The following is a 12,079-nucleotide window of genomic DNA, read 5'->3' as shown; positions in this document are numbered from 1 at the left end:
TATTTAAAATCTCTAAAAAAAGAAGGAATAAATCTTGCTAATGTATCCAGTATTTTAAGTAGATCAGGCGCAGAAGCTCCTAAAGCATTCAAAGACTTATATGATCTGTGGTTTAATAACGAAGGACATAGAACACAATATTTAAAATCTCTAGAAAAAGAGGAAATAAATCTTGCTAATGTATCCAGTATTTTAAGTGGATCAGGCGCAAAAGCTCCTAAAGCATTCAAAAACCTATATAATCTGTGGTTTGATGAAAAAGGACATAAAACACAATATTTAAAATCTCTAGAAAAAGAGGGAATAAATCTAGCTCATGTTTCCTCTATTTTAAATTCATCAGGCGCTAAAGGTCCTAAAATATTCAAAGATTTATATGATCTGTGGTTTAATAACGAAGGACATGAAACACAATATTTAAAATCTCTAGAAAAAAATGGAATAAATCTAGTTAATGTTTCCTCTATTTTACAAGGATCAAGCGTTAAAGCTCATAAAACATTCAAAGAGTTATATGATCTGTGGTTTGATGAAAAAGGACATAAAACACCATATTTAAAATCTCTAGAAAAAGAAGGAATAAATCTAGTTAATGTTTCTTCTATTTTACATGGATCAGGCGCAAAAGCTCCTAAAGCATTTAAAGACCTATATGATCTATGGTTTGATGAAAAAGGACATAAAACACAATATTTAAAATCTCTAGAAAAAGAGGAAATAAATCTTGCTAATGTTTCCAGTATTTTAAGTGGATCAGGCGCAAAAGCTCCTAAAGCATTCAAAGACTTATATGATCTGTGGTTTAATAACAAAGGACATAGAACACAATATTTAAAATCTCTAGAAAAAGAGGAAATAAATCTTGCTAATGTATCCAGTATTTTAAGTAGATCAGGCGCAGAAGCTTCTAAAGCATTCAAAGAGTTATATGATCTGTGGTTTGATGAAAAAGGACATAAAACACAATATTTAAAATCTCTAGAAAAAGAAGGAATAAATCTTGCTAATGTATCCAGTATTTTAAATGGATCAGGCGCAAAAGCTCCTAAAGCATTCAAAGACCTATATGATCTGTGGTTTGATGAAAAAGGACATAAAACAAAATATTTAAAATTTCTATAGGAAAATAAAATAACTCTTACTAATGTGTCCAGTATTTTAAAGTCATCAGGTTCTAAAGCTTCTAAAGCATACAAAGACTTATATGATCTGTGGTTTGATAAAGAAGGAAATATGACACCATATTTAAAATTTGGTGGTCACAGTGGATCAATTTAGCCCCTGAGTAATTTTCGAAAGTTAATTATTTTATTCCACATCAATTTTCAAATAATTGCCGTATAAAACCAGACAGTGTAATTAGATCGGAAAAACTTTGATGTAAAGTTTAAACATCATGGAATGCATTCTCTTCATGAAAAATTAACAAATAAAATTATACTAACATTATTTTAACATTTTTTAAAAAATATAAGTCCCAAAAAAACACATTTTACCCAAAATAATAAGTTTTTCAATATTTTTACTAAAAGTTTATGGTAATACTTTTGAAATATACTACTTTAATTAAAAATAATTTTCTAATAAATCTTTAAAAAAATGGGTTTATTTTACATATAGAATGTTGGCCATTTTTGGAAAGAAAAATTAGGTTTATATAAAGAAATTAGGTTTATATAAAGAATTTATTAAGCAAAAATCAGTGCAAAAGTAACTTCTTTTTAGTCTCAAATGGTTTTGAAAGTTAAAAAAAAATGAAATTTTGCAAATTTATTTTGATTTGCCGCAATTGTTACATAAGTAAAAGTGATGAGTGTTGTACATCGGGCGTAAACATGGAAGAATAATATTGATACTTGATTTTACGATTTTTTTATATAATAGCGTAATGGACAGCAATTGTCTTTACTAATAAAGGTCTTTCTATTTCTTGTGTAGGATTAAACGACACACTGCCTGATACCCTTACGAAAAAAAAACTATAAAAATACAAACAAATTACTGATACACTATTGAAGAACTATTGAATTGAAGAGGGTTAATATAATAATGTCACATACTCTATTTTAAGTTCTAATTAAATAATTCTAGCATATGGCGATTTCCAATAATCAACATCTTGTTAATTATTGCAAAATATGCAAAATTGTAGAGAACGTTTCTGTTTAGTTCGACTGACTCTATCAGCTCGAGGTTTTACTTTAAAGAAACTTTTCTTCAAAATTGAAGTGAGTCATTTAAACCTTGTGTAACCTCCAAAGGTTAAAAATTCTAAAAAATAAGAGAGGAATAACTACAGTTGTCTAATTTAACTATAGTTGTCCAATGTAATGTGGAACAGTTAATGCTGCAACAACTTAGAATTATGCAATCTAATGAACTCACAAAGCTTCGGAAATAGTCTGAAAGCACGATTTATAAAAATACTGCATGGTGACACATTTGCCTTATTTTGTTTGTTTTTTGTTCGTAAGTTAAGGAATCGCTTGTTTCTGAATTTCACACGGCGTTTGCGAAACTAATTGTAAGTCGGAATCACTTTTACTCCGACCGTGGAATTATGTTGTTCACGTATTCAAAGTCGGAGTCGCTCACTCGAAGTTCTGTAATATTCACAAACCTGTAAAATCTGTGTACACTTATTTATAACATTTGTTTGTGTAAGTAATTGTAAATATTTCTTGTAAATACTTTATTTAATGTTAATGTGAGAGTAACTTACATGTAAAAACTATAGTTACAACATACATTTAAATTGTTGATTTTACGACATAATTTTCGAGAATATTCTCCCGAGAAAATTTCGAAACAGTCTGGAAGCACGACGTATAAAAGTATTATTCGGAGATACATTCTTCTCTTTCAGCATTTAGTATACGAGAGTGCGAGATTTCGTCGTAAAAAGCAATATGTGATAGCAGAAGATTCTGTTTTAAAAATTGATAAGTACAAAGAAACAGTTTTAAACTTTAACTTTAAACTTTTGTAGAAACAGCTTTAAACTTTTTGTTTTATGTAATTTTATAAAACATCGTTTTAATCGGATTTACGTTTAAGTTATGATAAAGAAATACTGCTTGTTTTTATCCTTTCTTAAGAATATCTTATTTAAACAATTAAATACTAATGTAAATTACTACATACTAACGTGTATCTTTTTTTATACAACTTTTCGAACTATCTAGTTTAATTTAAAAATTCGCTGTATGTATAGTCGTGAGCTAAAAGGTAGCAACACATTTTTTTTGATGGTAAATGGTTTGATGCTTAATTGGTTGGATCCACAGGTAAGAACCAATGACGTTCGCCGTTTAATGAGCAAGTCTACATTTCAAAAACAATCGAAGAAAATGTGTTGCAACCTTTTAGCTCACGACTATACATATATACACATATGTGTAAAAAATATAAAAATAATTTATATGTAAATAATAAAATCTTTAAGTATTGAAATATTGTAACATTGTAAACGGAAATGAAAGTCTAATTCGAATAATTTTGTTTAAGGATGTACTGGCGGTAACGTCCTAACATTTACAATGTCTTGAAAATTTTATAAATCGTTTCTATTTATTATTTAAACACATGTTTAAAATCTGAAGTCGATCTTCTAACTCTGGTTCACGAGTTATTCAACTTTAAATTTTGCACGTATTCTTATGATATAGCAATACATTTTCACTTATGTCAACGAAATTATTAAGAAGCAACATTGTCAATATTGTGAAACTTTGTTTATGAATAAATAAAATACTGAGCAATATTTCTAAACAAAAGTTTATATCGATTTACTAATTTGTTATTACCCATACAGCACAGAAAATTGCAGCAACATTGCAGCAATGTTGCAATGTTGCAGATTGCAATGCAATATTACGGAGACATTGCAGAAACATAAATTAACAATATGCCTGCAACATCGCATGGCATATGCCAGTAATATTCCGGAAACATTGCAATATCATAATTTTTTAATAAATTAGTGGCAATAAAGAGCCAAAGCAAAATATTCGCGTATAATAATATATTAATTTAACTCATCCATTATTATTCATCTACATTTAGCAAACTAAGATACTAAATTTTTTGCTGAATCTCTACATTCCCTAACAATACAACCGTCCATATATCGACTGTAAGCCGACTCATCCAAGTCAGACTTTCAAAGTTGATTGCAAATCGACTTTGCATAGACGTCTGCAGACATCCTTCAAATGTTGACTCTAAGACATTTAGAAAAAGGCATGCGGTCCCGTGGTGCTGTGTGCATCATAGTATTGTTAAAAAACATAAATATTTATATTAATAAGTCCATATATGAAGAAACCTTGATCTACAAGAACCCAATAAACAAACAATATATTTTAATTGTTTTTTTAATAAAAATTTTTTCATATTTAATTTAATTATTGTATTATATTGATATATATTTTCCAATTACATTCTTATTTAAACAAATATCAGAAAAGTTATTCCAAATGCTATTCTGCATTTGCAAAATTAAAAATGGTAAAAAATTCTATAATTTTATATTTGTTTATATAAATACTGTGCTTTAATTATACATATTTTATTTTTTCTATAACGTATATTGACTTAATCTACCAGTTATATACACATATCAGCATAAAGTGTTCACAGGTCATCATGAGGGATCAATTCGCAGTGATCACGGAGGCCAAGCAACGTTCACCAGAGTCGCGACTTGGATGGGTGACTGCTTGGAAATTTCCGAAAAAGATTCCCGAGAATTTCTTTTTGCAAAAAATGTTTTTTAAAATGTTACACAAATATTGTTTTGTTCATTGGAATTATGTGGTGTAATAATATTTATGTGAATATTTTGGAAAATGGGATGTTTTAATGCAATATTTCAAAAAGCGGACATTTTAATGTTGCTGCAATCTCCATCTTCCAGCAATGTTGCAGCAATGTTTTGCAATCAAAATGCAATATTACAATGTTTCAATGAAATCATTCTGCAATGTTCCTGCAATCTCTCTGTGATGTATGGGTAAGATATCAATGCTAAAACGATGTGCAATTTCAGTAGATGTCAAATTTCCGAATGGGTGAAATGTCTAAAAACTATCGATTCGTTGTTTATGTTATTCCGAAGATTTTTGACAAAACTAATAAATGCACCACAGTAATAATGCAACGTACGATACTATAAAGATCTTAAAAAGAATATATAAAATAATTGGAGTAATTTTCGTTATATTATTGTACGTAACAAAAAAATTCTGGCTTTACTGATTTATATATAATATATATTTATTTTTATTCGCACATTTTAAATTTTGTCTTTTATCATCATATTTCGTTATTGAAAATTCAATAACATTTTTCAATACATGTGGATGAGAAACCAAGAGATACCTAGCCATTTGTGAAATCATTTGTAACAACATAGTCTATCATTAGAGTAATAACATAAATTACATATTCATGTTAGATAAGCGGGTATTATAAATTTAGGTGCAAAGATCTTACACGACATCGTTAATATCTGCATGAAGATTGTGGAAGAAACATGACGCGAATCAGTGCTGTCTTTCCGTTATTAATATTTGTTCTGTGCGGCATAACATCTTCCTTTGCCTTCGTTTTGGAGGACTGTGGTAAGTTGGTACTCTAATAAGTTTGAAGAACTTTTCCATAAGAAGCTCAGTTATTATTTTCTTTATCAAGACTGCTCATTAATTTAATATGTTAATTATACTAATTAAAATAAACAAAACTAATAAAAAGTATTAAAATCTATTATTTGATCTATTATTTGATAGCAATAATCTTTATATTGCTTATAAAATAAATAAATTTATTATCCTCATGTTCAAAATTTAATATTTCAATATTTTTATGTCTTGAATTATAATCTAGACAGCATCATTCAAAATTGGAATATTAGATTTTCAAAATGACTTATAAAAATGTTGTTAAATTATATAACATTAAAGAATATCTTTAATCCTAAAACACATTGTGCTATTAATAAAATCAAAATTTACTTCCGTGACGTTTAAAGACTCTAGTTGAGCAATAAAGTTGATTAATCATAGCGATTAATAGTGGAGACTCATTCAAACTCCTCTTCTATCCCGAATCTTTTTTCTCATTCCGTCTTCACACAAGTGATCAAAATTTCATAGGTGGGGGAGAGGGTCTCCCTACATCTATAATGTGTTCTAGAGTTAAAATAATTTTAAGTCATCTTACGTCCCTATTTTAGGCCCTACGTGGTATTTTGGAACATTTTTTTCTTTTTATTTGTTAGACAATTCGAAATAACTAGATTTTATCGGACCAAAAATGTTACTCTTATGCGTCAATAAAATATATAAAAGATATAAAAATAAATAATGATATATAAGATTTAAAGTTTGAAAATGGAAGAAAATATAATCAATAAGGATATTTTTTAAATGTATTATTAAAGTTGCCTCGAAAAAATACTAAAGAGTGATGTCAATTGGCTAATTACTTATTATTGTTAATAATATTAAGGGTCAAGATGGGTATCAGATTAAAGATCTCAACGAACAGGTTACAAATATGTAGTTTTTATGGTGATCCGGTTTTCGATTTTAGAGATAATAGATCAAAAAGATTTCAAATTTTAATTAATTTCAAAGCGGATTTTTAAATACAAAAACCTAATAAAAAATAATTACTGATAATTCAGAACGTTGCAGGATGACTGTCACTTTTTCCTCTGCACTACTTTGCAATTGTTAAACACTTTTATACATTAAAATCGTTTTAACCTTTGATATCACTGAGTCAAAATAGGGCATATTTTGATTTTACTCTTTATCAAAGAATTTGCAATAAAGAAATAATTTCAGAACATTCTATATTTTATTATACGCACTTTACATATATATATATTTTTTATTAAAGTTATGGACTTTTTCAAGCAAAAAATATTGTTTCATGCAGAGTTCAATTACTAAAATTAATCGCTAATTTTTACTAAAAAAAAAAAAGAATTAAGTATAAATAACAATTAATTTGGTAAATAGTGAACGATACGAATTTTATAAAATAATTTGAAGAAGCATTAGTGTTTGTAACGTATCAATTGATTTGCGTTGCGTTAATTATAAATTAGAGGAAGAATATTTACATAATAAAGACCTTATAAATTAAGAATACCGGCGTAATACCGGAAGCTAGTAGTATTACACATTAAGCTATTTAATTGATGTATACTTTGAATGTTTGTCTGAGTGTATATAATAACAGTAGTTTTGCAGTAATTAGCTAACATGTAATTATTATTACTGTAATTACAGCAAATCAGCAATACAAAAAGAGTATCTTTGTGTGATACGGATGTTTGTGTAATCATTAATAAATTGAATTAAAGTAAATTAAATTCACGTGTTGAATAAACATTTATAAATCTTATTTAACAATAAATTAATGTATAATACTTACGTATAAATCATTTATTTGTGATAATGTATACTTGATGTATACAATTTTAAATTACTACTACTATACTACCCACTTTAGGTTCGGAGATAGGCAAGTTGACGGAACTTTCAATTTCATCCTGCCCCGATATGTCTGTTGAGAAATGCATATATACTCGTGGTTCCAAAGTAGATATAGTCGTCAAATTTTTAACAAGTAAAACAAATGTATTTCAATTATATTTCATAGGAATTATTTTTTAACGTTAGAAAAAGTTTTATATCTTTGAGAGGAGTCATTGTTGATACACATAGATAGTTATTGAGAGAGAAAAAAAGAGAAAAAGAGAGAGTGTTATTAATTCAAAATTATTACTTACTTACAATTTTTAATAAAAAGTTTATAATATTGATGCAATAATTTTATTTATAGAATATTGATAAAATCATATTAATATTAAACAAATCCCAAAAAATTGTTCAAAAAAAAGATTTTTTGCGCACTGCTTACCGTGCATTCTCATCAACTCTTTGTCTACTCTTTTTTGGTCATATTAATATATATTTTTTATAGGCAAAGATGTCTCGGAAGTGAAAGCATTTGCTGTGATGCTGGACGTGCTTATACCCCTTCCTATAGAAAAACCTAACATATGCAATGATCCGAAAGGCGGACATTATCTTTTACTTCGGTTTTCGTTCAGAGAAGCATCGTTGAGCTCGAATACAGCAAATCTGAGTACGTATAATGAAATTGTTCAGAATGAATTCCGATCAGACTTATTTAGTTATTCTTTAAATTTTTATTGTGTTTTGTAAAGAAAACGGAATAATTCCAATCACAATTCATTCCGAAGAATGTCATAATATATGCCCTGTTCGAGATAACGATTAATCCTCGTCGTCGTTACTTGCCTGGTCAAAACTGCAAATCGGTGCAAGATCACCTGTAGCTACTTCGTCCTTAATTTGTCGCAGTTCCAGGAACTTACTCCTGTCAACTGTACCTGTCTAAGAAATACTAGAAGCCGAGGTTACATACAACTTATTGTTAGTACACTGCTAATTCCATATAAGCCGTGTACACCGTAAAGTACAACACACATATTATAAGGCGTGTTGTCCAGGATAGTATATAATAAATTTATACATAATCCTTTTGTTAATACGTGTTTTTGGCATTTTCTGTTTTAGGTTTGAAATCTTAATGAATTAGTTTTTATTACTTTAACAAATATAAAAAAATTCTTTAGCAACTCTTGTCTATGCATTTCTAGAAAGCATTTGAAAAACAGAATAAAAAAAAATTGTATATAAATACTGTAAGTAATTTTAACGAAAAAAAGAAGTTAGAGAAATCCATATTTTAACAGGTAAAAATTTTTTTCAGATTTTTTTAATAATGTTACCGCGGTATGCAAGAAGATCTATCTCGATAATGACAAATGATCCTCCCGTCAAATAGCTGTTGCTCGTGCAAATCATCTGATCAAATTGCTGAAGGAGTTAAAGCGGCTAATCAGAGCCCAGCTTTGACTCTGTTGTAATATTGCACGAGACTGGAGAATTAAACAGTGAATTGCTACAGGTAAATAAATTTAATAATTGAAATATAGAAAACGGGTTATCTACTGCTTTTTCATTTACAATTTTCACAGTATGTAATCAACTTTATACAAAACTACACAGGAGATAGACAAGAAAAAATAACGTAAACTCCTGAGAAACCCAAGCAGAACAGGGAGTCATCAAGACGTCAAAATGATGTCAAAGTGACTGCAAAATGATCAAATTAAAAGTCACTTTTCAATCAATTACGATTTATTTTAATGTCATTTTGACACAATTGTAAATCACTTTGATGTCATTTTGACTTGTTGTTCTGCTTGGGAAATATACTACTTATTTTATTAATAAAAAGTTGACCTATTAATTGTTTGTAAGGATAACAGCATACAATACTTAAATAGTCATCAGTTATAGCAGTCTTGTAGCATAACGATGGTATACTTGCAAAACGTCGTATGTCTGAAAATAATTATTTTACAAAACAAACAAAAAATTATTTTTAAGTAACATTACATTACATTTATGATTATCGTTCAAGTCAATCTTGGACTTAATGGGAGGAAATTATATTGAGAAATAGATGTCATTTCCATTCTTTTAAATGTATTCTGTTATAACATCAAAATCCCAAGGTTTGTCTTGAACGCCTCTCGTATTACAATCGTTACTGGAGCGCTCCACGATCGCATTATAACATCATAAAAAAAACCAAAGAATCGGCGATAATGTACTAAATACAACGATACCAAAAACTCGATTTTCTTTTGGAAGTATACCATCGATAATATCTTTTAAAGGATATTGAATAAGAAAATCTATTTTTTTGTTCTACCTTTCCAAACTACTCACAAAAATTTGATAATATTTAAGTCAGGCAATTAAACTGGTTTATAAAAATGTTTAAGTTGTAAAAAACAGAAAGCAATTTTGAAAAATATTTTTTCCACCAGCATTTAGTGTTTTAAAAACCAATTTAAAATATATTTTAATAAATACTATACATTAAGGTATTATGAGAAAAATTCTCCATAAAGTATTTAGATACATCGTTAATATTATAGATAGCAGAATCGCATTAATGATAATAACGATAATAACTCAGGGAAACTCCAATACAACGACCAATAATCTGGACGTGTTAATGAAGATAGGATTACGTCTGCGCATGAAGAACGATCTTCTTTTAGCGCGAGATATTTGCAGAAAGTTAAAAATAACACAAACTAGCAAAGACGTCAAAAAACCATTTCTAAGGTAAGTTTTCAAAGTGGTGAAATTAATTCAAAAAATAATTTGAAACTTTTGGGAAATTAATTAAAAACAAATTTTCTTATACAAGTATTCTAATCATGACATATTCCAAGAGATCTTGATATTATTAATAGATGTTTTATTAGCATGGAAGAGAATGCTTATATTTCTTTCGCGGCAGATGCACCTAACGCTATATCATGTCAGTGCGATTATTATGTGTTAATTAAATACAACTGGTATGAAAACATTGCATACAAAGAATTTTATTTTAATTGCAGTTAGCGAATCAAGGTAAAAGAAAAAATCAGAAAAGCGCGTACGACTCCAGTTATTAAAGTTAAAATTGGCGAACGCATCAATCTTGAGAAACTCGAATGCACGACGCGAGTTCCTCGAGCTAAAAATACCTCGATGCTCAGGATAATGGTGAAGAAGCCTTAGAGAGTGCGGTGGACGATGCCGAGGCGAAGTTTGTGAATGGCGCACTTGAACATGAAATCGTTACTGGGAATGGATTGCTCGTGAAATTTGTGTATGTATTTAAATGATGAAAATTGCAAAAATTTGAACTTAATCGATTATTAAATATTGTAATTAACATATGCGCGATTATTTATAGTCCGCTGGTATTGGATGTATGCCAGTATCCCGACAAGTATAACAACGAAAATGTACTCAGCAAAATGATGACGATGAGCTCTGAATTTTGCGAACAAACTGTGCAACTTTTGATCACCAGATTGGAGCGATCGCCGATTCCGGGATCCGATCAAATATATGCTGATTGGATTAATTGTAAGTAATCTCGCTACTAGGTTCCTTAATAAGGTAGAACCATGGTCGAAATACATCTACGGCGAGTAAATTAACTTTTATGCATCAATTTTTAGCATTTATATCAATATTTTATAATTTATATTGATAATTATGTTTCACATAACATTTTAAAATATAATTTTTTTTTCAAAATTTTGTATATAATACACATTATCTTATTTCTCATAAAAAAGCACATAATTGAAAGAATTACCGTATAGTATTATTATGTTAATGTTTATTTTTATAGATCTCAAGATAATATGAACGTGCGTAGAACATGCGTTCGTATGTTGTCAAATCTAGCTGTTAATGAAAGAAATGATACGCGTGAAGAGACAGGTTTCAATTTACGAAGTCATTCTTCGTTCAACTTTTTCAAAAAAGCAACATTTTATATAATATAGTTTCGGATATATTGTCGCTTTTCGAAAATCGTCATTTATGAGAGGAAAAAGGAAAAGCAGAAGCTGGATAAATGGATCCAGACTTGGATGGAAGGGGAAAAAAGGGATCAACATTTGTCTTTAATATTAAAGGTTAAAAGAATAAATTAATTTGTAAGATCTGAAATATATACAATTTGATTTATAATTTTTCATTTTTTAATATTTTCAAAGCTATTTCCTTGTATTATTTCATTATAATTAGCTTTGTTGTGGACTGACAAAATACTTGGACACACAATCACTTGGACAACAATAAAGCCAATAAATAATTTTTTTTTTTTAAATCAACAATGTGCAACTTTGCATAAAACAATTGTAAAAATCACACATTTATACTTTTATTTTTACTATTTGCCTTGAAAAAACATTTTTAGAAAATTGCTGCGTATATTTTAATTATTGTTTAATTTTAATTTTTCGAAAATATTTGAGTAAATTGTATTTTCTCACTCTTAGTTAATAAAGATTAATATCGAGAAAAATTTGATTAAAATCCGTTACTTTACTGATTAACACTTCAATACCTTATATCGTATATTATTATATAATTCTTTATTAATTTTTTTT

At 28.4% G+C, this 12,079-nt stretch overlaps 1 protein-coding gene across 4 annotated transcripts; it reads left to right on the top strand.

The window, feature by feature from the left end:
* The first annotated feature begins 5,434 nt into the window (after positions 1-5,434).
* Positions 5,435-11,657, top strand: LOC105204140. Of its 4 annotated transcripts, none has more exons than XR_005576048.1 (7): positions 5,500-5,624; positions 8,619-8,746; positions 8,815-9,012; positions 10,055-10,247; positions 10,526-10,779; positions 10,867-11,042; positions 11,314-11,657. XR_005576048.1 is itself a non-coding variant. In XM_039456009.1 (2 exons), the coding sequence occupies exons 1-2, from the start codon at positions 5,537-5,539 to the stop codon at positions 7,686-7,688; spliced, it is 252 nt and encodes an 83-aa protein (XP_039311943.1). In that variant the 5' UTR covers positions 5,435-5,536; the 3' UTR covers positions 7,689-8,141. The 4 variants fall into 4 exon arrangements, 1 of the variants encoding a protein (XP_039311943.1); XR_005576049.1 differs by lacking the exon at positions 5,500-5,624 and adding an exon at positions 8,331-8,474 and having other exon boundaries at positions 10,096-10,247; XR_005576047.1 differs by lacking the exon at positions 5,500-5,624 and adding an exon at positions 8,331-8,474.
* The last annotated feature ends 422 nt before the right edge of the window (positions 11,658-12,079 follow it).

The sequence above is a fragment of the Solenopsis invicta genome, chromosome 12 (assembly GCF_016802725.1).
Source record: "Solenopsis invicta isolate M01_SB chromosome 12, UNIL_Sinv_3.0, whole genome shotgun sequence".
Lineage (NCBI taxonomy): Eukaryota > Metazoa > Arthropoda > Insecta > Hymenoptera > Formicidae > Solenopsis > Solenopsis invicta.
This window is presented reverse-complemented; position numbering and strand designations above follow the sequence as displayed.

Bases quoted from the DNA above. Each gene is read 5' to 3' on its own strand.
- LOC105204140 (XM_039456009.1), top strand. From the start codon at position 5,537: ATGACGCGAATCAGTGCTGTCTTTCCGTTATTAATATTTGTTCTGTGC. The intron at 5,625-7,524 runs GTAAGTTGGTAC...TACCCACTTTAG, and splicing joins CTTCGTTTTGGAGGACTGTG to GTTCGGAGATAGGCAAGTTG.